Source organism: Phacochoerus africanus, chromosome 3 (genome assembly GCF_016906955.1).
Source record: "Phacochoerus africanus isolate WHEZ1 chromosome 3, ROS_Pafr_v1, whole genome shotgun sequence".
Taxonomy (NCBI): domain Eukaryota; kingdom Metazoa; phylum Chordata; class Mammalia; order Artiodactyla; family Suidae; genus Phacochoerus; species Phacochoerus africanus.
The window spans coordinates 26,631,779-26,658,245 of NC_062546.1; the positions used below are offsets into that span (position 1 = coordinate 26,631,779).

The window sequence follows — 26,467 nt, forward strand, 5'->3', positions numbered from 1 at the left end:
AGCATGGCTTTGCTCTGAGCTCTCTCCTGAAGTGTGTCAATCAGGTAATAATCCCTCCAGGGTGACACCGGGCCTCACTCATCTTTCCTTCCTGGAATGCTGGCTCCTTCTCTCCCTGGAAAACTCCAATTCACCCTTCAAAATTCAGCTCAGACATCACTTCTGAGAAGTATCCCAAAGTCAGAGAGACAGAGACAGACACAGATTCAGACAGACTTGGAGAGACAGGGTGAAAGATGGAAGTATTTAGAAAAATAGAGGAGGGGAAGGGAGGGGAGGGGAGAAGGGGTTGGGGGGACACAGGGTGCTCGAGGCAGAGGCAGGGAAAAGGCAGGGAAAAGACACAGAGCCTGCCCAGCTGAACAGCTAAGTTTGGGACATGAAGCTACAGCGATAGGCCCCAAGTCCCCTTGCCTCCCAGGGGCTCTGCCCAGAGCCAGGGAAGACACCAGAGTCAGAGGCCCAGGTAGCCTCTGTGTGTCTGGAGAACAAACCAGCCAAGAGGTGCTGAGATAGAGGAGTCATTTATTGAAAGCCCCAGACTTGCCAAGGAGGCCCCAGAGCTTTCTCCAAAGCAGAGACTTGTGGCTAACCCAGCAGCCCCCACCCCAGATCAGGGCAGAGTTGCAGGGCTGAAGCCCCTGGGGGTAAGGGACACTTATACTGTCACCGACACAGGCTAGAGCCTGGGAAGGATATTGAGGCAGAGTAGGTAGGCGGACAGGACTCCGGCAGACAATAGGGAGGGGTGGCGGCCATGTGTCAGCCTCAGGACGCCACGGTCAGCACAACGGCATTCTGCAAGGAGCAACGGTTCTAGGTTAAGGCATCTGAGTTCTAGTGCCCAGCCCCCATCCCTGCAGCCACCTCTGTGTCCCCCCACACCCTGGGGTTAGCTCTGTACTTGGAACACGGCTGGCACTTGTTCAATGAATGCTGAATAAATGACATTCAGTGTGGGAGAGGTCACTGACTTTAGAACTAAAGAAACCCATGTTCAACTGCTATTTCTCCTTTGTATGACCTTGGGCCAAAAATGTGGCCTCCTTCAGCCTTGGTCCTCATCTGAGAAGTGGGTCCAGAATTCCTTGATCCCCCACCACCCAGAGCTGTTCCAAGACTCCAAGCTGTGCTAGATAGAAAGGGATTGTAAGGCCATATCAATATTCAGTAAGAAAAAATGTCATGATCGATTAGGCATGCCTGTGGCAGGCATTTGCTACTCCCTGGACCTGGGGAACTGTGGTTCTGTGAGTATATCTGAGAGGCTCTCCTGTAAGTCATTCATGTGTCTAAATTCAGCAGGAGAAGAGTTCTGTGATTGATTGACAATGTCTGCCATGGGCAAGTAAGGAAGGACTGGTTGCATGTATGTCATGTATTTGCCATTCCTAGGTTAGGTAGTTTATAGATCCCTGAGCAATTTAGAAGATGGACCAGATGATGAGAGTTTCATGAGTTTCAAGCAGGGCTCTCCAGAGACAAGCTTAAGGCCCATCTAGACCACACCTGCGTGGAAAACTCACCTCTATGATCTCCAGGGCTGCATTGGCAAAATTGACATTGAGAACCTTAGGCAGAGGAATTCCAACATCCAGGTTCACTGTGAAGAGGGAGTGATTGAAAGCAAAGATATGTTGGGGGATGGGGTAGGGGGCTGAGGTGGGATTCGCTGACCCTGTTCCACCGCTTTCCTTGAGCTAGCCAGTTCTCAGAGACTCGGGTTCCCATACTGGCAGACTCCTACTCATCCTACTAAACCCAAACCAAAATGCTCCCTTTCTGTATTGTCACAAGGGCTCCCCTCAGCAGAGCCTCCTTGAGGTTCTGTCAGTCCCTTGCAAACTGTAGGTCTTCTATATTCTCCTCATTTGTTTACACGACTATTTCCCTCTGGATTGTGAGCTTGAAGACACGACCCAGGTCAGACAGCTCTCAAGGACAGAGTCTGGCATGGTGCAGGAGCTAATCAGTGTTTGAATGGAAACAATCTGGGCTTCTGCACCTTTGGAAATGGGAATCAACCCCTCTCCAGCATCAGTGTCTCTATTAAGAACAATGGAGAATAACTGAATCACTTTGCTGTGCACTTGAAACCAATACTACCTTGTAAATGAACTAGACTTCAATTAAAAAAAGAAAACAAGCAAAAGAATAATGGCGAGAGGCAATGGATTCAGCAGCCCTGAGTTCAGACACTTCACGTGTCCAAGGAGAGAGGGAAGGCTGTCCATACCATTGAGCTTCGGCACGTAAGCCACCCGGACCACATCACTGAGCCATTCTTCCAAATGGGACGCCTGCAACAAAGCACGCACAGGGCTGGGAGGAGCCATGGCTTTGCAGGGAGCAGTGCAACCCTTCCCATGGAGAAAAGCCCACGGGTTCAGCTGCTCTAGCCTCCCCTCAGGCCTGAGGATGTAGCTCCTAGTGGACACAGGGACCACTGGGGTGGGCTGTCCACTGGTGACCCCAAAGGGAACTTTGAGAGTTAGGCTGGCTTTGCTCTGGGGCCCAGGAGCTTGGAAAAGCTGCTTTCCTGAGGAAGGGTCTGTGGGGCCTTGGGGGGTGGGGGGTGCTGAGTCTGAGAAAGAGAGAGGAGATGTGTCCAGCTCTCGTTATTCTGTGTGGCCTGATCTTAGATTCCTGAGTTTAGGAACACCTCGGGGGATCTAGAACCTGAGACCAGAGTGAAATTCTAGACCCTCAGAACTCCGGAAAGCAGGAAACTAAGGGCTCTGTGGGCCTCTGAAACGTTGGAACTTTCTGAGTTCAGGAACCTAATTACTTGGGTAAAGTTCCAAAATTTTAAACCCTTGGGGGTTCCAGACATTTACAACACTGTGGGGTTCCAAGACTGGAGATTCACTCTCTTAGGACAATGACTATTTTACGGGCATGCGCACGTACACACACATGCGCGCGCACACACACACACACACACACACACACACACACACACACACACACACCCCTGCCCGGATGTCAGCCCACTCTGGCTTATGGGACAGAGTCCAGAGCAATGGGCATGCCCCCTTTCCTCCCCCACCTGCAGCCCCTCACCACCGCCAAGCTGCTCACCCTCCCAGGGACTTACATCAAAGGCATGGGTGAAGGAGGAGGCCAACTTGACACTGAGCCTGGTGGAGGGAAGACAGATATTGAGGGGCCCCAGCACCTGTCACACCCCCAGCCTGCCCACCTCCAGCTCCCCGGGATCAGGAAGCAAGAACCCAGGCCCAACTCTGCCTCTACCCATCCTCGACTCAGAGACTCAGTTTTTCCACCTATAAAATGGGACTGGAGCAACCTAGCCTCTTTCTGAGATGTCATGACCTCCACCTCTGACTCCGTGGCCCTGAGCCTTGGTCTGGCTGAACCTCTCTAAGGAGTAGTTCTTCCACAGACTGAGCCCTGGACACGGGGTTGCTTGCTAGAGGCAGTAAACCACCACTGGTTACAGGCGGTTCAAATGCGGGGTCAGGGTCAGAGCCCAGACACACATCTCTGTTTCCGAAGGGCTGAGGCATCAACTGCCAGCAGGAAGGGGAGACAAATCCTGGCCGTGGGATTTTGTCAAGCTTAGAAGTGGGGCAGCGATGAAGCCTTGCGGGGGGGGGGCAGTATATAACAGCCTCAGGGGCCAGCAGGGGACCCTAAATGGGATCAGGTGAGGTCTGGGTACCCGTGGCCAGATCCCAGACTCCCCTGGGAAAACCCCTGCATCCAGGGGAGGGTCCGAGAGGCCCCAGGCTAAGGTGAGAGCATTTGAGTCAGGAGGCCCAGACTGTGGACCTGCCTCCAGGGACAACCCACTGTGCAAGCCTGGGCTTTGCCAACTCTAAAGTGCTGTGCATGTGTGAGGAAGGACCTTCATCAACATCATTACCATGCTGGTTAGCATGACTATCCCGAGGCCTAGTTACCACAGCGGTGGAGAAACTAGAGAAACAGCTAGTCCTTGTGAATAACAAAGCATCTGACAACATTCAAGGTCGGTCATTGTCATGGCCATGTAGGGCTGATAACTCGGAAGTCTGGACTCCATATCCTGCTGTAGGTTCCTCTGGGGCCAGCTTTTCTTATTTTGTTTTTATTTGTTTTTTAATTTTGTTTTTCAGTTTTGTTTTTTTTTTTTTTTTTTTTTTGGCTGCACCCGTGGCCTACAGAAGTTCCCAGGCCAGGGACTGAACCCACACCACTGTGACAATGCACGATCCTTAACCGCTAAGCCACTAGCGAGGCCAGGTTTTGAGCAGGTGCAGTGGAAGATGCCCACTCTGGAGCCAATTCTCTGAGCCCCAGTGGCCTCCTCTATAAAATGGGCTAACACCACCCCTTCCTGGCAGGTCCTGGAGGCAAGGAAGATGCTGGTAAAACGCCTGCCACTTAGTTGCTGCTTAATAAATAAGAGGTGGTTTCTATCGGTCCCAAATTCTTGTTGGTAAAGAAGCGGCCCAGGTCCCCGCATTACCGTTCCAGGGACAGGGACAGGTGCAGCTTGGTAGCCGAGGGAGCCAGCTGGGCATTTAAAGTCATCACCTGCATGGGAAAGGCGGGCAGAGATGACACCGAATTCAGCAGGAGTTTGAGGACAGGTCTGCCCTGGCTGACAGGTGAATTTCCAGCATCCATTCCCTCCATGAGCCCTTGCTGAGGCCCCCCCACTGCGTGTCAGGGTCCATGCCGGGCTAGGAGGAGGTGACTTGAGGACCAGGGTGTGGAGAGTAATCAGTGTTGTGTGCCAGGAAGCCCTGGGGCTGCAGGAGCTTGGACAGCCCCTTGGTCCCGCTGCTGTGCGGTGAGGGAAGGCATCCACAGGCAGGGCAGTGACACCTGAGCTGAGTCTTGAAAGATGACTAGTTAACCAAGGGATCGAGTTGGCAGAGGCAGGGTGGGGAATGGCACTCCAGGTGGTAGTCCCTGCACAGAGGCCGGGAGGGGGGACCTGGCAGCCCTGAGTAGCTGAGGCTTAGGGCACAAGGCTGGGAAGGGCAAGGGGGTGAGGCGGGGGCATGATGGTGCTGGGCGGTGGGGAGCCAGGGAAGAGAGTGAGCAGGGGAGGAACCTGCCTCTACTGAGATGTGGGTTTGGAAAAATTAGTAGAGGTGGGATGGGGGGAAGCAGATGGCAGGTGGGGGCCAGGAGGGTCACCCAAGAGATGTCTGAGCACAGAGAGGTTGCGGGCAGTCCCTGAGATCCTGAGGAAGCAGAGTGGACACATGTGCTGCAAGGGAGTGGGCAGGAGTTCGAGGGCACGTGGGTCTCAGCTCAGGCGATGACAGTGGGAGGGGGCGGAGCTTCCTGTGCTAGGCCACATGGGGCCTCCCACCTGGAAATCCGCAGCCTGGAGAGGGTCAGCCCTACTCAGAACCCCAGTGCCAGCTCCCACCCCTCAGCCACTCACTCCATTCAGCTCAAAGAGGGCTTCAGGGGTCCCCTTATGGAGGTAGAACAGCACGTGGATGTCAGCTGGGACAGAGACTGTGGCCTTTTTGTTCTGGAGTGTGACTGCCGGCGCTTCTTTCACCCGCAGTGAGAGCAGGAGCTGTTGGCCCGGGGGCAGCTTCCTCAGGGCCTGGGGAGAAGCAGGGGCAGAGCGAGCGGCATGAGGGCAGCTTAGATGCCCCACTAACAGAATCAGTCAGTCAATCAACAAACACTCATTGAGCATCTAAGGGGCACCTGGCAGAGTGCTGGGAGCTGGGGTAACAGCCTGGACCAGAAAGTCCTGGTCTTGGCCCCCACGAGGCTGACATTCGGGTGCAGAGACACTAACCCAAGGAACTAACCCAAGGATTTTGCTGTCAAAATCCCCCTCCCCCAAAGACACACGTCATTATACAACATAAAAAACAAAACACAAAATTCCCCCAATGCCCAAGGTCCCTGCATGACCCATCCTCTGCCCTCCTCTCTTTCTTACCTCCCACCACTGGCCCCTCATCCTCTCCTCTCCAGACTCACTGACCTCTTTGCGGTTCCTTCAACCAGCCAGGCAGGCTCCCACCTCAGGGCTTTTGCACTTGCTGTTCCCTCTGCCTGAAAATATCTTCCCCAGACACCTGCGTGGTTCCCTCCCTCCCCCCCTTCAGCTTTCAGCTCATGTCAACTCAGTGGCCTTTGCAGAGCATCACGTGTTCCCAATCCACCTCGCCACTCCATTCTCACCTTCTCACAATGTATATTCTACTTATTTATTTGTTCAACGTCTGTCCCACCCACCACAATGGCAGCTCCTTGAACATGGGGATTTTTGTCTACTTTTCACCATCTGCCCCTTCTGCATGCCCAGCACCTGGCATGGGGTGTGGTACATAGGAGGTGCTCATTGAATATTAGTTGATTGACTGAATGAAGCACACAGTCAGGAAATGATGAGTCTCATGGTCATGACATCGTGGGATTACAGAAGTGCTGGAAACCTCAGAAGTTTAGATCTCTTGAATGTTGGGGTCTGGGGACCAACTCCTCAAGCCCCAACAGCCAGAGTTGCAGGATCACAAAGACGGGGGATCACTGGATTCCACCTTCCTGAACCCACAGATTCTACAGCCACAAAAGAATTTAACTCAGAGCTAGATCTGATGCTATGACAACAGGGGCTTCAGGCTCCTGCGACCTGGCTCCCTGAGATGCAGAGACATGGCATTGCCGCTGCTGCCATGGGTCCCTGCTCCTGCCACCTCTGTCTCCTGAAGTCCCTCTCCACCATCACACAACTCCTCCAAAGAAGGAGGTTCCTCCAAATGTCTAGCACTCACCTCATCCCCTGCCTGAGACCTCTATGCCCTTTAGCCAAGGACTCCAATAAGCAGAGGCTCCAGCCAAGCCCACCAGGGCTGCTTGGAATCATCACCTCCAAGGACACCTGGAGTTTGCCCGTGCCCCAAAATTCAGCTGCCCTCTCCATCCTCTCTGGTGGAAACCCAGCCCTTGAGGGTCTCTTTCTAACCCCTATCAGAATCTGCTGCTACATAAAGACCTTGTCGTCATTTCAACTTCGGTACACATCAGGTTCCCACAGCTGGAAAGCAGCTAGTTCAGCCCCAGTTGAAGGGAGGGGAAAGCTGGAGGCCTGGCCCTGCAGTCACATACCAATTAGTGCCCACTGGTCAAACCTCCCTGAATCTTCTCCCTTCTCTTTCCCTCCCCAAGGCCACTGCCCTGAGTCTTCTCTCTGGGAACAGAGAAGACCAAGACCAAGATGAAGTAGGGTAGTTGGAAGAAGGAGGCTCAGTCACTTTGAAAAAATCTCCTGCCCTCTATTTGACAAAGGAGTAACAGCCACAGGACAAATGTCCTGTTGACTTCTAGGGCAGTTAAATGCTGGTCCTTTCCTGTCCAAGCAAAATCTGGCCATCAGGAAAGGATAAGGTGCTAGTCGATCACACTTTAGTATGAATTTGGACTCAACATTCAATCAAGGCTATCTGGACAGCTGTACTGAGAAAGTTTCTGGAGTCCATTCAGGGTCATCGGGAAAGAACTAAAGCAATAAAGCCCATGAGAGGGTCACTCACCTTAGGGACCAAAGCTGCCAGGTCTGTAGTTGTCAGGGGGACATTGCTGGGAACCTGGACCCAAAATCAAATGGGATGAAGGATAAACACAGAGAAAACACAGGCATCCCTCAGCACACTCAGCAGTCCCCTCCAACCCCCATCACATATATACATCACTATAGACACTCGTGTTCCTTCTGCTGACCCATGGTGAGCACTTACTACATGCCAGGCACGTGCTAAGGGTTTTGTGTGCCCTCACTCATTTCACCTTTACAACAGCTTGAAGAGGTGGGTGCTTTGATGACTCCCATTTTACAGGTAGGAAACGTGAGATTCCTTATCCAGGGTCATAAGCTGGTAAGTGGTCACACCAGGCTTCGACCCGGGCAGGCTAATTCTAGAACTTTTTTTTTTTTTTGTCTTTAGGACCACACCCATGGCATATGGAGGTTCCCAGACTAGGGGTTGAATTGGAGCTATAGCTGCCGGCCTACACCACCATCATAGCAATGTAGGATCCAAGCCATATCTTCAACCTACACCACAGCTCACGGCAATGCCAGATCCTTAACCCACCGAGCAAGGCCAGGGATCGAACCTGCATCTTCACGGATACTGGTCAAGTTCATTAATCGCTGAGCCATGATGGGAACTCCATAATTCTAGAACTTCTAAACCACCCTGCCAGAGGGTACAATCTGAAGGCCCAGGGATCTGACCCCAGACATTTTTGCCTTTTACCCGAAAAGTATTCTCCAAACAAAGATGAATTTGTTTCCATTATTTACAAATCAGGACATTCCATATACATTTTCAGTTTCTAGCTAAAAAATTGGAAAATCTGGTCACAACGGACTCCCGGCTTAGTGCCCTGTTCCAGCCACCCATAAACCTTCGAAGTGCTCTCTGGACCTCACCTGCAGGAAGTGAAGAGTCAACCCCTGTGCCCTTAAGCTGAGCTGCAGGTGGGGGGCCCAAGTGGCTCAGAGCTCACTGTCTTTAGACAGGGCTGAGACCAAGAAAATGTCTCTGGGTAAGGCTTCTGGGGTCTGGGGCTTCCAGATTTCTGTGAGGGTGTGAGAGAGGCCAGAAGAGAAAGAGAAAGGCCTCAGAAGCTTCAAAACAAAGGTCCAAATGACCTCTGGTATAGTAAAACCCTAGTTTTCTTCTTTTCTTTTTTCATATTAGCTCTTGAGAAAGAAGTGGAAATGTTAGCCACTCACACTTTAGTTAAAAAAAATTGGGCTTTGACTCTAGAAGGGCTCATCTGGTGCAGGGAAGGAAAGCTGGCTACATTTCATATTCCAGTTTTGACCAGTTGAAAGTAACTTCCTTAGTTGCAAACTATTACATTTAGAATAGCTAAGAAATGAGGTCCTGGAGTTCCCATCGTGGCTTAGCAGAAATGAATCTGACTAGCATCCACGAGGAGGCAGGTCCAATCCCTGGCCTCGCTCAGTGGGTTAAGGATCCGGAACTGCTGTGAGCTGTGGTGTAGGTCGCAGACGTGGCTCAGATCCTGAGCTGCTATGGCTGTGGTGGAGGCTGGCAGCTTCAACTCCGATTCGACCCCTAGCCTAGGAAATTCCATATGCTGCAGGTGCGGCCCTAAAAAGACAAAAAAAAAAATGAGGTCCTGCTGTACAGCACAGGGAATTATATCCAATCTCTTGGGATAGAACATGATGGAAGATAATATGAGACAAAGAATGTGTATATATATGTATGACTGGGTCACTGCTATACAGCAGAAATTGGTACAACATTGTAAATCAACTATAATTATTAAAAAAAAAAAAAAGAAAAGAAAGTCATTTCCTGGCGTGTCATGTGGGGAAGGATTCAAAAGTCCCATTCAGGTTTAGCCAAGCAGAGGGCCACGGCCCCCATCTATTAGCAATGTCCACCCCAAGGACAAGAGAGGGCGTGTGCATGTTATAAACTCATGCGACTCCAATTATAAGAAAAGGGCTCGTCAAGGCCGATCTGTGATGATGCGACTAGGTCATCACTAGCATTGCCAACACATAGGAGGGCAGGGTGTCACACTTACCAGCTCAGGGGTGATGTCCAGGTCGAGGGCACCATTGGTCTGCAGAAGCCCAAACACGGTGTTGAAGAGGTACAAGGGCACGGTCACCTGGGATGTGTGGTCATCCTTGGGGGGCACCTTGATGGGCTTGGGGGGCTTGGGGAAATCGATGATGTCACCTTCTACGCTCTTCACGATGGGCTGCAGGGGCAGGAGACAGGGTGTGGCAGGGTCTCAGGGCAGCTCACCCTTCTGGTTTGGACGCAGCATCCCCTACCTGGCCTCCACTGCTACCCCACTCCCCCCAGCTGTGGGCAGGGCCTCGGTGGGCACTCACATTGATGTCCAGCTCTATGTACTGGTTAGAGATGAGAGGTAGTGTGGCCAGAGTGAATTCCACCGACCCAAGAGCCCCAAGGGGCACCAGGCCTGCATGAGGAGGGAAGGAGGGAGAAAGACCCCATGAGTCCATGCCCAATAAGAACAGACCCTACTTCTATTTATTTAGTGCCTGCTGAATGCCTAGCTCTCTATTAAGTATTCGTGTGGCCACTACCATCATGCCCATTTTACAGATATGGAATCTGAGGCTCTGGCAGAAGAAGTTGCCAGCCCCAGGTCATACAAGCCCCAGAGTAGCCAAGCCAGGATTCCTGTTTTCCAGAGCTGGTGCCACTAACCAACCACCACGTTGCTGCCCTCCCTCTCTCATATAACACCGTAGCTGCCTCTGCCTCCAAGTTTTCTATCCTTATCCTAGCTATGCATTTTATACTATTTTTTTTTTTTTTACAGCCACACTTGCAGCATACAGAAGTTCCCAGTCTAGGGTCGAATCAGAGCTGCAGCTGCAGGCCAACACCACAGCCACAGCAACGCCAGATCTGAGATGCATCTGTGAACTCTGCCGCAGGTTGCTGCAACACCGGATCCTTAACCCACTGAGTGAGGCCAGGGAAGGAACCTGCATCTTCACAGAGACAATGTCAGGTCCTTAACCTACTGAGCCACAACGGGAGCTCCAACATTTTATACTTTTCAAGGCCCTTTTTGTGAATACAAAAGGCATCCATGTCTCCATAAGGCTCAGGGAGGCTGAGTGCTGCTGCTACTGTGGGGCCTTGGGGCCCTTACTGAGTATGTCCTGGGCCTCAGTGGTCTTGTCTGTCCAGATAACACTAACATGGTACCAGACACACTGCTGGTGCTCAGTAAGCGGCTGAAGGCCCTGGCAGATGGAGACCTGACGGCTCTGAGTCTCCTCACCCTGCCGAACCAGCCTCCACCCAGAACCACACCGTTAAGCCTCCTCAAAGTGGCGGCCTCGTCCGTCTGAGGAAAGCTCCCAGAATTCGGCCCCCCTCCTCTTCCCAGGTATCCCACTCATCGGGGGTAATGCTGGGGGTGGGGGTAAGAGGAGGGGGCGAAGAGGAGGGAGTGGACCCCAACTTACACAGCACGGCCCCCAGGAGCTCATTCACCACGCCCAGCACACTGTCCACCACGGGGCACAGCTGTGTCCAGAGGAGACACGAGTTACCGGAAAGTAAAAGTGGGCCCCAGCCTGGCGCAGGGAAGAGTGGTGTTTTCTTTAAATCGTTGGCTATGTGGCCCCGGGGACCAAGGCAAGGCAGAATGTGGAGACGGATGGGGGGACACACAGATGGGAGGCAGGGATGGGGCTGGAGCTTGAAGTGTCTGAGGACGGGGGGCCAGTTACATGGGCCTCCTCAGAAAACCATGGAGGATGCTGGGAGTGTGGGCAGGGAGACACATTCCAGAGGCCAGGTGGGGCGCGGGGACAAGGCCCTCCTCCGAGAGACAAAGTAGCTATTCTCTCTGAGGTCTCAGCCTCTCCTGCCAACCAGGTGGGCACTGGGAGACCTACAGCCCAGACCCCACAGAGGGGCACCTCCTCCGCTCCCCTGGAATCAGGCCTGGCCTGGGGCATCCACTGCGCACCCGCCCCACATTCCCCCATCCCCCCACCCCCGGCTTCCCAAAAGCCCCTGGGCTGTGAGCACAGGGAACAAGTAGTTTGGCTTCCAGAACCCCGAGCCTGGAATCACAGAATCTGAGTCAACCGCAACAGGAACCCCAGAGGGGAGCCAGATCAGCCCTTTGATTCTTCAGCCCCTTCATTCCACTGCCAGGGGCCAGAGAAGAAAGGTGACCTGCCCAAGGTCACAGCTGCTCTCAGAGAAAAGAGAAAGGCTCTTTTTTTCATTTAAACATTGCAGTCCCAAACTCTAGGACTTCTGGGGTCAGACATGTCACAGAAATGAGAGGAGACCAGAGGGGCTGTGAGGGGCAGGGCGGGAAGCAGCCCCCTGGGCGCCAGCCGTGTGTCACCTGCAGGAAGGCAGTACGTGCAGCTGGGGTGGCTGACTGCACAAGAGAAGCCAGAAATCGGATTGTAACAAGAAATCTCTAACCTCTAAGCGCTAATAATTAACTCTTATTTTTTAAAACCTCTTTGAGTCACATAAATCCTGTCTTTCAGCCAGTCATTTACAACTTAGCTGCACCCACATCCCGGTGTTGAAATCTACTTGAGACAGGCCTGGGCTGGGGTCTCTGCTGCCGGGAACTTCTCTGCTCCCCCTGAGCTTCTTTGCCAACTGGCTTCTTCAAGCCCAGGGAAGTTTTGCCAAAACCTCAGCCGCCCACATCCTTGCTACCCCTCACCTCTTGGTATTCTTCACAAGAGAGGTCCTGCCAGGCCAGGGCATCAGGAGGCCTGACTGTGTGTGACCTCAGCTGGCTGTGTGACCCCAGCAAGCCCCTCCCCCTCTCCATCCTCAATGAAACGGGGCTTTGGCCAGACCAGCTTTTCTCAACGGTGGTCCAAGGAATGGCTGGGTCAGGTCACGGACAAACATTCTGGAGCAGTTTAATCATAATGTGTTTAACATAGGATGTATTCACCAACATGTATGTAATTTTCTGGACATGTTTGCCAAGCACGGGGCTCAGTTTAAAATCACTGAGTGATCCGACTAATTCAAAGCTAGTCTAAAGAAAAGTATAAAGTCAATAATAATACAGATGACCAAGACAGGGCAGAAGGGTAAGAAAGGGACTTGGATTTGGGAGCAGGGGACTCAGGTCACCTGAGGCTGTAAATTTAAGACGCAGAGGTCTGGGGACAGATTGTGCCAGGCAGGATAGGATAGAGGCTGGCAGGCAGCACCTGGGAGGCCGGTGGGCAGGATGGGATTACCTGATGGGCGTGGAAGGAAAGAACAGCCTAATCCTTCCTGGCGCCCAGATTTGCTCAAAGCCAGGGGAGGAGTCGCCTGCAGCCCCCACACTCACCAATTCTGGCAGCACCTTGAAGAGTGTCTGTTCCACGACCCCAAAGAGTGGTGGGGGCAGCAGCCTGGGCAGAGGGAGACATGTGAGACTGCGGCCACCACACAGGGCCAGGGCCAACCTGGAGGATGGGGCAGGGTGGGCACTGGGGACTTTGGACATCGCCCGTCTCCTCTCCTGGTGGGCCATGCTGGGGTTTTGGGGAGCTGGGCTTAGGTCTTGGCTCTGCTTCACCGTGGGATCCATGGGAGGATTTCAGTTTCCTGATCTGTACAGTGCCTGCTTTAGATCTGATGCTGCTGAGATCAAATGGGCATGTATGTGGGTCTGATGCTCGATAAATATCTGTTCCCTTTATCTCCTCCAATATGGGTAGACAAATGACCTTCGGGCTTAGAACAGCACCTGGCTTAGAGTGAGGATTCAGTAAATGTTTGTTGAATGAATGCATGCATACAGGGTAGCCTGAGGATGTGCACGTGTATGGGCTTAGGTCAGTTTAGAGACTATGAGGGTACAAGAGGGAGGGGTGACAACCACGGAACTACAACCATAGGACATCAACACCCTCCTGGGCTCTACACACTCCAAGCCCCTTCTGACCCAGAGGAGCAGAATGGAACCACTGGGATTTGAGGAGCCCAAGATCTTCCCGGAAACCCCTTGTGAAGGTCCTTCTGCAGACAGGACCAACCTGGTTCCTATTCCTGGGAGCCAAAACAGAGATGTCTGATCATCCATCACTGCTCAGGGCCACCCAACAAAGGCAAGGGGTGGGTGTGGGATTCAGCCTGGATAGCAGAGGCTAGAAGGGGATGACTCAAAGTGTGACGTGACACTGAGGGTCGGTGCAGTTCTCAGAGAAAGCCTTGAACCTATGTCCAGAGACCTGCCCATCCCCACGCCTGCCTCAATCTGTGCATCTGATCTTGGGCCCTTGCCCTCTTTGGGCTTCAGCAGTCCCATGGGAAGGACAACGCAACACAAGTATAGGAAGGGTCACTGTGTCCTGAAGAGTTGGGGGAAGAGATGGATATAAAAGTGCCAGGGCCTTTCAGATCATTAAATTTAGGTCTTCATTATACAGATGGGGACAGTGAAGCCCAGACAGAGGAGGAGGATTCCACGGATATCACAGAAAGTCAAGGGTTGGGCTGGGTCTCTGATGTGCTAAGAGCAGGGACTGAGAGGCTCGCAGGTTCAAAGGACCATAGAGAGCCCTTGCCCTGGGTGGAGAAGGGACGGCAGGATCTCAGAGGTCGGAGAAGGGGGACCTCAGAGTGAACGTGGCAAGCTGTGGTCTGGGTTAGAGTCCTTGTGCGAGGTGGACCTTAGCCCGCAGGTCTGGGCAGCGGGTTGATCCGGGGAGACGGGTGGAGGCGGGGTGAGCTAAGGCCCCGCCCCGCCAGCTGCTCCTAGGAGCCCAAGGAGCCGCAGGCGCAGAGAGCCCGAGAAGGTCGGAGCGCGGGGAGACCCGCAAAACCGAATTGAGCCTGTGGACTCACCCCGAGAGCAGGCTGATGTGGCCTAGGAGCGTGCTGCAGCGCTTGAGGATGAGGATGGGCGTACCCCGCGCGCTTACGCCCAGCGCCACCCGCGACGACACGTTCACCTCAGCTTCCAGCTGCAGGACGCCCCCCAGGGGGCTACGAGACCACACCGTGGGGGCGTGGCCAGACGGCCAGGCCCCACCCACCAGGGCCGCCTCAGCCGCGCCCACCGCGGGGCCGCGGACCTGAGCTCTGGGACGGCCTCTTAAGCGACCTCGTCCCCTTTCCCTCCTCGCAGCCCCTGCCTCTCTGCCCCTTTTCACGCCCCTCCGCCCCCTCCCTCAACCCTACCACTGAGCTCCAGGCATTGGGGCAGGGGTCTCCAGGGAGAGTGGGAAGTCCCTGGGTGTGAGTGGGATGGAGCTCCCCGGGGAGGGGCAGGGCGGTGGGATCTAGAGAGGGAACAGGAGCATGGGAATCCCGTGGGCAGGAAGTAGGGTGGGAGGAAATAGGGGGGCAAAGGGGTGGGCATGGGGAGCAGTAGGGTAGATGTTCCCAGGGGCACACTCACCCAGAGCCATGCAGGCCCACCTTGGTGTGCAGGTTCAGCTGCACCCCAAACCCGGGCAGCAGCTTCAGAGACACCTTGGGCAGTGTGAGTTCCTCAATCTTCAGCCTGTGTGGAGGAGAGGGCCTCTCACTACCAGACACCCCCCAGCACCATCCCAGACCAGGCAGCGCCTAGAGCCTCTCTTGGGAGCCCCTCCCAACTCTAACCCAAAAGCCCTTGGGCCAGTTACTTCACCTCTCTTGGCCTTAGTATCTTAATTCATAAAGTGGGGGAATACAAGTATCCACTTCATAGGGATGTTGCAAAAATAAATGAGATAATTGAAGTGCAGAAGCTGATAAAGCACATGCTCTAGAACTGTAATCTCATCATCCTCTGGGAGGCTCAGTAAATTAAAGAGCTCCGCCCACCCCATCCCCAGAGCCTCAGCCCTGCTTCAGTCTCTGGCCTGGGTCCTTTTCCAATCACTCGCACCTCCTAGGCTCACACACATACACATACACCCCCCCCCCAAAAAAAGGGGGTTCTCAGACAGAGCTCCCTACAGTCCATTATTTTCTCTGTCCTCTGAGCCTCTGCCAAGGCTGTTCCCTCCGTCTAGGATACCCTTTCCTTGATTTTCTTTCTACTCTGCATCCACCATCAGCTAGCTGACTCCTCCAGCTCTCCTGATTTCAGCTAGGGTATCTCCTCCTCCAAGAAACCCTCTTTCTTGCTTCTCTGACTCAGGCAAATGCTCCCCTCTGAGCACCTTCCACACCCTGCCTGCACTGTCCTGAGTACACAGCATCATGACTGCTGGGCCCAGACTCATACTGAGGGGCTCTTTTTGTTTGTTTGTTTTGTTTTGATCTTTTTAGGGGCCGCACCCACTGTATATGGAGGTTCCCAGGCTAGGGGTCCAGTTGGAGCTGTAGCCTCCAGCCTACGCCAGAGCCACAGCAACACGGGATCTGAGCGGCATCTGCGACCTACACCACAGCTCACGGCAACGTAGATCCTTAACCCACTGAGCGAGGCCAGGGTTCAAACCCAAATCCTCATGGATGCTAGTTGGGTTTGTTAACCGCTGAGCCATGACAGGAACGCACCGGGGGGGGGGGGGGGCGCTCTTTGAAGCAAGGACAAGGTCTGGTTCATGTTTGAGGCCCCAGCTTCACCAAGTAGAGGGGATTCTAGAGTGAGAGGGGGGACTAGATCTATTAATAGTAATTGTTAATATTTATGGAGCGTTTACTGTGTGCCAGGCTCTATTTTAACTGCTTGACAGCTCGGGCAGGTCCCTTCACTGTCCATGGGGCTTCCATCTTCTCATCTGCTAAGTGCAGTTGACAACAGTCCTACCTCTGGGTTCTGTGGGTTAATTCATTTACAATGCTTAGCGCAATGCCAGGCACCGAGAAAATCCTGGCTAGGTGTCATTAAGTTATAAATATTAGCTATTAAATGATTTCACTTGTTCATTCATTCATTCAAAAATATTTTTTGAGCATCTACTATGTGTCAAGCACTATTTTTTTCTTTTTATGGCCACACCTGCAGCATATGGAGGTTCCCAGGCTAGGGTTCAAATCAGAGCTGCAGCTGCCGGGCTACACCACAGCCACAGCAATACCAGACCCCATCCGCATCTGCGACCTACACTGCAGCTTGCAGCAACACCAGATCCTTAACCCACTGAATGAGGCCAGGGACTGAACCCACATCCTCATGGAGACAACGTTGGGTTCTTAACCCATTGAGCCACTAGAGGAACTCCTGTGTAGCACTATTTTTATACTGAAGACCCAGCAGTGAACAAGGCAGACAAGTCCTAGCCCTTGTGGAATTTATAATCTAGCAAGGGAGATGAGGGGAAAAAACCAGTGACACAGTGGAGGTGCAGGGGAGTGATTCATCCCCTGGAGAAAGTGCAGGCAGATGAGGGGACAAAGAGGGGTTGGACAGGGCAGGGGTTTTTGGAGCAGATCCTGAAAGAGAGGAGGGAGGGAGCCATCCAGATACTTGGATTAGCCCAGAGAGACTAAGCAACTTTCCCCAGGTCACACAATAAGTAATTGCAATCGACCTCAGAGCTAGAACCTTCAACCACAGGAGCGTACTGCCTGGCACTCAGTAGACTCCTTGTTTTCTGACTCGGGTCCTGGCACTCCCTGTCCAGGCTGCCCATGCCATTCCCACTGCCTGACAACACATAAAGAAGAGTCGACCTCTTCTCTGTCCCCTGAAGCAAAGAAAAGCTCAGACTTCCTGTAGGGCACACAGTAGGTAGGCGCTCAAGTGGCCACTGTGTGAGGACTCACCCGGAAAGCTCCTCGACAACACCAAAAACTCCTCCGTAGCTCAGCAGGCCGCCTCCTCCGAGCAGGCCCCCTGAGCCCAGGAGGCCCTGGTTCACAGATGTGACCGTCCCCAACACATTCTGCAGAATAGGACCCCCGACCAGCGAGTTCTGGATGGCTGCAAAGAGGATGGGGAGAGGAAGGTTCATTTTACAGATGTGGAAACTAGGGCCCAGAGAGGGACAGAGACGTGCCCAAACTCACACAGCAAATGGGGTTTGGAGCTAATGGTCTGACTAGGGCAGAAGCAGGGGCAGAAGTAAAGGAGGGAGCAGCCACTAGGGCTTGATTAAGAAGGAGGAGGCAACCTTTGCCCTTCCTGGGCATCCTTGACCTGACTCTGTGGCTTGTGAGAAGGGCAAGATAGGGGGAACCGCCTGGTAGAGTCAGGACAGGCGGGTAGCCTCCCTGATGCATTTGCCATTCGAGACTATTCCACCTGATCCCTCAGCCTCACCCTGGGTCGCTGAGCCGTAAGGCACCAAATGCCTGGTAGAGTTCCCCCTACCCCAGAAATGTGGGTGGAGACGCTGGCCCAGGCAGCACCCTCCCCTGGACCTCCCAACCCCACGAGTTGCCCCCACAGGCACACCCCACCCACTCACTGCCCATGGGGACCTGCAAGCAAATCTTTAACCCCTGAACTCTATGCAGTCGGGAATCTGTTCTCATCTATTCCTGAAAGGAGATCCTATAAGCATCTCAAGGGGGTCGTTTATGCTGCCGCTGGACCCCTCGCACACGGCCCACCTCGGGCTCACCTTTTCCGAGTTCATCCTTGTCGATCCGAGCAAGTGTGCCCACCGTCTCAAGCAGCCCCTGGCACGGAGTGGCCAGACCCCAGAAGAGAAGCAGGGACCACACGCCCAACATGGTCGGCGTCACCCCTACCAGGGGAGGAAGCAGGGACCCTGAGGCCACCCTCATGCCCAAGCCTTCTCCTCCCAGTGTCCCTTCACCAGCCTGAGGCCCACCTGCCCACCTGGCACAGCCAAGTCCAGCTCCACTGCCAAGAGAGCTGCCTCCATTCAATGGAAGCAACAGCTAGCATGTCTGACCTAAGTGTCTTTTTTTTTTTTTTTTGACTTTTTAGGGCCATACCCGCGGCATATGGAGGTTCCCAGGTTAGGGGTCGAATTGAAGCTACAGCTACCTACCTGTGCCACAGCCACAGCAACAAAGGATCTGAGCCTTGTTTGCAACCTACACCACAGCTCACAGCAACGCCAGATCCTTAACCCACTGAACGAGGCCAGGGATCGAATCCACAACCTCATCATTCCTGGTCAGATTTGTTCCTGCTGCGCCATGACGAAACTCCTGGCTTACGAGTCTTAGTCCTCTGCAGCCCCAGAGACGCTGGGCAGTCTCTGAGGGAGAGCCACAGAGGGGCTTCCTTTCCTGGACAGTAGAGTGGGAGCTCTGTTTCCTGGGCTGCTTTTCCATTGGCTCAGGAGGCCCCTGGCTGCTTGGAGACATCCAGCATCTAGAGTTACAATGTCCTGTTCCTTTCCTCCTCTCCCACCTCTATCCTGGATTGATGTTGAAAGGAATGAGATAGGAGGCGAAAGCATGGCTAACTTACTAGTTCACAGAATGGGACTTTTCTATATGAATTTTCATAGTTGCCACCCTAATCACATGCCCATCTATCCCCTCATGTCACCCTTGCTTAAACCTTCCAGCAGTCCCCCACTGCCCAGGCTCCTTACTGTTACTCACAAGGGACCTGCCTGCCTCTTTGATATTCTCAGTGTTTTTATTTTGTTTTGTTTGTCTTTTTAGGGCAGAACCCATGGCATATGGAGATGCCCAGGCTAGGGGTTGAATCGGAGCTGTAGCTGCTGGTCTATACCACAGCAATGCAGGATCTGAACCTTGTTTGTGACCTACACCACAGCTCATGGCAACACCAGATCCTTAACCCACTGAGCAAAGCAAGGGATCGAACCCTAGTCCTCATGGATACTAGTCGGGTTCGTTACTGCTGAGCCATGACGGGAACTCCCTTTCTCAGTCTTAAATCATGACAGGCCCCTTCCCACCTCAGGGCCTTTGCACATGCCATGCTGTTCCTTCAGTTAGGGAGGCTCTTCCTCGGGTTCTTTGCATGACTAACTCTTCATCCTTTAGATTCTGAATAAACATAACCTGCTAGGAAAGACCTCCCTCTTTTACTTTATCTAAAGAAGCCCATCTGTCACATATTTATTTACTTTAGGGCAATCTTCCATTATGCACTGTGTTCGTGCCCTTGTTTGCCATCTCCGTGAGCTCCACAAGGGTGGGGACTGTGTCTAGGGTGCATGATTGTGTGCTGGAGGGCGTGCCTGCTGAGAAGGGAAGAGTGGATGGAAATCCAGTCCCACTTCACTCGCCTACTCTTTGCCTTGGTAAAGGCTGTGTCTACCCAAGAGGTCGCCTTTCCTCATTTGCACCGAGGGGTATATGAGCTCTGTATGAACCAACAGCTTTCTCAGCACGGCCTGTCTTCTTTCCCCAGGACTCATCCCAGAATAGCCCCCTGTGACCTTGGTTCTCTCATAGAAGGAAATATTTCTGCAACAGGAAACCAGTCAGAGTCTGTGGCTTAGAGAAAAAGGGGCACCCCGCCTTGAGCCTAGGACAGTGCTGTCCTCGGCCCACCTATCCCTGCCTTTGCCCTTCTCTGAGCTCCGGTTTCCCCATCTACAAAATGGGCTTTTTCTCCCATCAGCTCCAGGCCCCCCAGTGCCCTCCTAGGAAGGATTCTTTCTGTGCCCCTTATTCAGATGGGATGGCAGGAAGGTCCCAGGGTTAACAGCAGGGGATCTGGATAAACTGGGGCCTCCCGCAGGCTGGCTTACCCGCTCTGCAGCTCCACGAGGGGTGGGTGGGGGTTCCTGGCCTCCTGTCAGCTCCTCCACCCTCTCGGGCCTGGGGGTGGCTCTTATATGCCCACAGTGACTCTAGGGACACAAAGGGGGCACAGCGGCCAGAAACCCGTCAACATGTCATGTCGGAAGCAAATTGTGGTTTTCCCTGCGGGCCTGGGATAAGCCTTCCTTCTGGGGGAGAGTGAAGGTGGGGAGTACTGGGGTCGTTGCCCAGTGGCGGGAATGAAGGCATGGGGGCAACCACCTCCTTCCAGACCTGGGGGTGGGGGCAGGGCGTTCAGCCCACCTCTGGGGTCTCCCTCCAGAGTTCCCCCAGGGCCCCAGCCCGATGGCATAGAATCTACCCTGCCTCTCCACCTACCACAACTGAGGCCCAGGGAGAGAAGGGGGAGCTCAAGGCTGCTGGGCCTCCTGACCCTCTGCTACCCCCCACCCCAGGCCTGGCATGGAGGCAGCCAAGGGGCCTGGAGGGAGGAGCTCTGGGCCAATGTGGGGGAGGGCCACCAACTCCACCCCCACCACCCAAGACCCAGTGTCCCCTGAACACCCGAGCAGGCTGTTTTTTCCCTTCCTGAGGCTGCGGAAGATGACTTTGGAGAGCTATTCATCCATCCATCCATCCATCCATCCATTCTTCAGTCGGCATTCGTGGGGCACCTACTGCTTGCTAGGTGCTGGAGCTATAGCTGTACGCCAAAGAGACAAATGACCTGACCTGAAGGAGATGACCAGTAGAAATACAATCCAATTTAAAATGTTTCTAGGAGTTCCCCTCATGGCGCAGCAGAAACAAATCTTACTACAAACCATGAGGTTGCAGGTTAAGGATCCTGCATTGCTGTGGCTGTGGTGTAGGCCGGCAGCTGTAGCTCCGATTCAGCCCCTAGCCTGGGAACCTCCATATGCTTCAGGTGCGACCCTAAAAGGACAAAAAAAAAAAAAGGCATAAAATGTCTAGTAGCGAAGTTCCCATTGTGGCTCAGCAGATTAAGAACCCCACACAGCATCCATGAGGATGGGGCTTCTATCTCTGGCCTTGCTACATGGGTTAAGGATCCTGCTGCAAGCTGCAGCGTAGGTCACAGACGAAGCTCGGATCCTGCATTGCTGTGGCTGTGGTGTAGGCTGGCAGCTGTAGCTCTGATTCAACCCCTAGCCCAGGAACTTCCATATATGCCACAGGTATGGCTCTAAAAAGAAAATTTTTAAAAATAAAAAAATGTTCTAATAGCCACATTTTTAAAAAAAGATAAAAAGAGAAACAAGTGAATTGATTTTACTCGTATAGTTTAACCCAATATACCTAAAATACATTTAACATTCAATTAACAGAAACTTCTTTTGTTTTTCATATTCGAGTTTATGTCTAAGTTTTTTCTCGTTCACCTCATTACAAGCCTTGTTATGACAGAGTTTTTCCGACGAATGCATATGTCCACATATGGGTTTATGATTAACAATGTGTGTTTATTATTCTGCCACAATTCTTTTTTAAACAATGGGCAACTGAGTCTTTTTAAAATTTTGTTGGAGTATAGGTGACTTACAATGTTTTGTTTTTGTTTTTGTTTTTTGTCGTTTTGCTATTTCTTTGGGCCGCTCCCAGAACCCGCATATGTAGGTTCCCAGGCTAGGGGTCGAATCGGAGCTGTAGCTGCCGGCCTACGCCAGAGCCACAACAACACAGGATCCAAGCCGCGTCTGCAACCTACACCACAGCTCACAGCAACGCCGGATCGTTAACCCACTGAGCAAGGCCAGGGACCGAACCCGCAACCTCATGGTTCCTAGTCGGATTCGTTAACCACTGCGCCACGACGGGAACTCCAGCAATGTTGTAGAAAATTCTTAATGAGACACTCTACCTTCTTTTTCTCATACTAAGTCTGCCCACCAAATTGGGACTCGCCTCATTCGTCATGCTCAATCTCCTGGAACAGCTCTTGGCCATCACATTGGCCAGTGCAGCCTGGGAGGGGGGACCAGGTAAGCGGGTGATGCAGTAAGTCAGAGGCTGAGGACAAAAGTAAAATGGGGGGTAGGGGGGATGGGAGGGGAACAGGGTGCGGTTTTCAATATGATGATCAGGGGAGGCCTCATGTTGGAGCAGGTGAGACTTTGGACCCGTAGGAGGAGAGGGAGTGGGCTAGGTGGATATCTGGAGAAGAGCCTCCCAGACAGAGGGCAGGGCATGTCCAAAGGTCCTGAGGTGATGTGTTCCAGGAACACCAGGGAGGCCTGTGCGTCTGGAAGGGTATGGGGGACGTGGGGCCGAGGAGGTGACAGGACCCTAAGGATTACTGTACAGACTTACAGACGTCGGCTTTTTTTTTTTCTTTTTTTCTTTTTAGGGCCACACTAGTGGCATGTGGAAGTTCCCCAGCTAGGGGTTGAATCAGAGCTGCAGCTGCCAGCCTGCGCCACAGCCACAGCAACGCCAGATCCAAGCCACATCCATGTCCTATGTAGCAGTTTGCGGCAATGTCTTAACCCACTGAGCAAGGCCAGGGTTTGAACCTGCATCCTTATGGATACTAGTCAGGTTCTTAAATGGGAACTCCGTCTTTGGCTTTTGTTTGCACTTCTTCTGCAGATCCTGGCTCCTCCTCCAGGCAGTCTTCCCGACTTCCAAGCTGGCTGTGGTCCCAAAGCCTCCTGGGACCCCCTCTATCAGAATCTGTGGCTTGCAGGGCTGTAACCATGTCTCTGGGTACTTGTGGGGCTGTCACCTGATGGGGCCCTGAAGCTTTGCCTGGGGAGATGGAGGAGGAATGGTATTTGTCTAGCTCACCTCATAACTTCCAAACCCCTAACCATACCATGTTCGTCTTATGACTTTAGACACTGAGCTAGGCTACTTAACCACACCACTTTTATTTATTTGTTTTTGTCTTTTTAGGGCCACACCTGCAGCATATGGAGGTTCCCAGGCTAGGAATTGAATCAGAGCTGTTGCTGCCAGCCTACACCACAGCCACAGCCACGCCAGATCCGAGCCTACACCACAGCTCATGGCAATGCTGATCCTTAACCCACTGAGCAAGGCCAGGGATCGAACCTGCATCCTCATGGATGCTAGTCAGATTCATTAACCGCTGAGCCATGATGGGAACTCCAACCACACTGCTTTTAAAGAATAAACCTTTCATTAAAATAAAAAGCCCAGGAGTTCCCGTTGTGGTGCAGAGGTTGACGAGTCCGACTAGGAACCATGGGGTTGTGGTTCCTGGCCTTGCTCGGGAGGTTGGGGATCCGGCGTTGCTGTGAGCTGTGGTGTGGGTTGAAGTCGTGGCTCAGATCCCGCGTTGCTGTGGCTCTGGCGTAGGCTGGTGGCTGCGGCTCCAATTGGACCCCTGACCTGGGAACCTCCATGTGCCGCGGGAGCAGCTCAGGAGAAGGCAGAAAGACAAAATAATAATAATTATTAATTAATTAATTAAAATAAAATAAAATAAAAAGCCCAGGAGTTCCCATTGCGGGTCAGTGGTAAGAAACTCAACTAGTACCCTGGAGGATGCGGGTTCCATCCCTGGCCTCGATCAGTGGGTTAAGGATCCAGTGTTGCCATGAGCTGTGGTGTAGGTTGCAAACAAGGCTCAAATCTGGCATTGCTGTGGCTGTGGTGTAGGCCAGCAGCTGTAGCTCCGATTTGACTCCTAGCCTGGGAACTTCCATATCCACGGGTATGACCCTAAAAAGACAATAAATAAATAAAGCCCAGATCCTAAGTGTACAGCTTGCTGAATTTTTACGAACAGTATTCCCAAAGCCCCCTCATGTCCCACCCAGGCCTGACCTCTAACGCAGTAGATGAGCCAGGTAAGCTCTTTAGGGTCCCGAAAATGGAACTGCGCACATGTACTCTTTGTGTGTGGCCCCTCACACCCCGTGTCTATGCAGTTCATTCACATTGTGCCTTGTGTGAGGCAATGATTGGTTCATTGCCCTCTGCTTCTCCGTGTGTGAATGCACCCAGCTTGCTTATCCATTCTCCTGCCTAGAGACACCAGGGCCTTCCAGTTGTCGGCTCCCGGAATAAAGCTGCTCTGAATATTCTTGTCGAGTCTTTTCGTGGATGTGCGTTCTTTTCCACTTCTCTTGGGTGACCAGCCAGGAGCAGGATGGCTGGGTCTTAGCAGAGCATGCGCACAGAGAGCTTTCCTAGGTGCCGCGGGGCTCACCACGGTGCCTCTGCATCCTCACCAGCACGGGGTAGCACCAATATTTTTAAGAGAATTGTTGAAGGAAGGAGGAAGGAAAGCTAGCACCTGGCATTTATTGAGCACTTATTGTTTGCCAGGCGTTGATGTGTATGACTCCGTTCAGTCATCACAAGGACGAGGAAGGTCAGCATTGTCATTATCTCTCTGTCTCACCCTCAGGAAGCCGAGGTTCTCCAAGGAGAAGCCACCGGCCCAAGGTCACACACGAGTGACCAGCCCATCTGCCTCTGACACTCATCATCTTAACCACGGCTCGGTCCGGCCCCCTGGAAGGGAGGAAAATGCTGTCTAATTTCTGGCCTGCCTGAGCTTCCTAGCCCAGGAACCTCCATATGCCACCCATGTGGCCCTAAAAAGGCAAAAAAAAAAAAAAAAAAGCCAAAGTCTCTAAGTTTGTACAGTCATCTGCAGGGTCCTGTCACCTCCTTGGCCCCATGTCCCCCACACCCCTCCAAAGGTACAGGCTTCAGCTCCTTCCAGACCCTGCTCCAGAGGAGACCAACCCCCCAGCTCCCCAGGCACCCGCAAGTCCCTTCGTGCACAGAAGCCAAGGCAGGAACTGGGCCTGCACATGGGAAGGGTGAATGAAAATCCCTATCTCCAGGCCCCACCCTGCAGCCCGACTCAGCGGGCCCAGGGGTGGAGGGCCTGGGAACTGGCATGAACCAGCCTCCAGGGGCAATCTGAGGTGCTGCCCTTTGGAGAGTCCTGGGTGATGCGGAGCCATGGAAGGGATTACAGCAGGAGAGGGACTTGATGAGGAGAATTACCTCTGGGCATTAGAGTGAAGTCCCTAGAGCCTGGGACTAAATCCTGGTTCTGATAATCCCTGTCTCAGAGCCACAGTTTCCCCAGCTGCAAAATGGGCCGATGTTAGAGGTGCCCACTCTCACCTGACTGGTCTGGCCGTGAGGACAGGTGTCTAGGAAATGGACTTCAGGGCATCAAGGAAGGGGTGCCAAAGGTGCCAGAGTAATTCAGACCGTGGCAAAGAGGCCTTCCTAGAGGTTCTGGAGCTGAGAGTGGGCCAGGAGGGTCTGAGAAGCAGGCTGGGTGGTGACTGGTGTGGACACAAATGTGGGGGATGGTGTATGGTCTTCAGCTTCCCCAGGTGGCTGCCTGGCAGGCAGTGGGGCTCAATAGCCATAGGCCCAGGTTCAAAGACATGGCTCTGCTGCCTTCTTGCTCTGTGACCTTGAGCTGATCACACACCCGCTCTGGTCCTCAGTTTCTTTAGAGGAGGATGCAGCTGGCTGCTGAATGAGATATGAAGAAGCAAGAATGAGCCTTGGACTCGGGGACACAGGCTTCAAGTCCCAGCCCCACAGGCAAGTGTGCCCTTGGTGCTGCCTTCATTTCTCTGAGCCTCCACTTCCTCATCCAGGATTGGGAGTCTTGGAAGGTGAGCAATGCCCACAGGCAGAGAACCCCCATCACGGCCTCCCCGGGAGGTGGGGTCACAGCCCAGGACTCCCCCAACCAGCCCAGCCCTCATTTCCTGCCCATGGTAAATCTGGGGTAACTGATCATTCAAAGAATGTTACGATCAGATTAGAGGTCTGAGCACTCCACCCATTTTCCAGATGAGAAAACTGAGGTCTAGAGAGGAGCTATGGTTTGTCCAAGGCCACACAATGTGCCCCTGTTCCTGCTAAGGCAAGAACCCCATCCTCCTGACTCTCAAGCTTCGTGCCTTGGTTTCTCCATCTATGCGCGGACCTGGGAGGGAGAGGGCGGTGCTGAGGTTTTGGGTGGCCATCATGTGCTGTGTGAACATCCAAGGTTGGGATTAGGGGAGTGGAGGGGGCGTCTCTGGCACGCCCAGGGTAGGCACCAGCCACCCACAGATTATCCACGATTACCGGCGTCTGGATCTGCCAGCCCGGTCTCAAGGCTGCTATTGTCCCAGAAACAGGAGATGATGGGTGATGGGATTAGGGCCGACAATGAGGGAAAAGGGGAGGCTCTGGCATCCAGGCCAAGGCCAGAGAGGGTCCCTCCTTCCTCTGTGACATGGGCCTGGGCCAGGCTGGGCTGGGGTTGGGGCCCCGTGGGCTCCAGGAGTGCCGGCCTCATGGCCAGGCCTCTGACCACACCACCCACAGACACC

At 53.2% G+C, this 26,467-nt stretch overlaps 1 protein-coding gene across 1 annotated transcript; it reads right to left on the reverse strand.

Moving 5' to 3' along the window:
* Positions 1 to 768: 768 nt before the first annotated feature.
* On the reverse strand, positions 769 to 18,137 carry BPIFB3 (BPI fold containing family B member 3). The gene is made up of 15 exons (XM_047770329.1): positions 18,020 to 18,137; positions 17,220 to 17,376; positions 14,917 to 15,021; positions 14,361 to 14,501; positions 12,859 to 12,922; positions 10,994 to 11,054; positions 9,878 to 9,969; positions 9,562 to 9,741; positions 7,524 to 7,577; positions 5,408 to 5,578; positions 4,475 to 4,542; positions 3,098 to 3,140; positions 2,237 to 2,300; positions 1,527 to 1,603; positions 769 to 798 (listed from the first exon to the last, which is right to left on the reverse strand). The coding sequence occupies exons 1-15, from the start codon at positions 18,129 to 18,131 to the stop codon at positions 769 to 771; spliced, it is 1,419 nt and encodes a 472-aa protein (XP_047626285.1). The 5' UTR covers positions 18,132 to 18,137.
* Between the last annotated feature and the right edge of the window lie 8,330 nt (positions 18,138 to 26,467).

What these genes read in the sequence shown, in the direction of transcription:
- BPIFB3 (XM_047770329.1), bottom strand. Translation starts at nt 18,131, where the DNA reads ATGTTGGGCGTGTGGTCCCTGCTTCTCTTCTGGGGTCTGGCCACTCCG. An exon ending in CAAGGATGAACTCGGAAAAG is followed by an intron (nt 17,377 to 18,019) that starts GTGAGCCCGAGG and finishes TCCTCTTTGCAG; the next exon opens with CCATCCAGAACTCGCTGGTC. An exon ending in CAGCCCTGGAGATCATAGAG is followed by an intron (nt 799 to 1,526) that starts GTGAGTTTTCCA and finishes TGCTCCTTGCAG; the next exon opens with AATGCCGTTGTGCTGACCGT.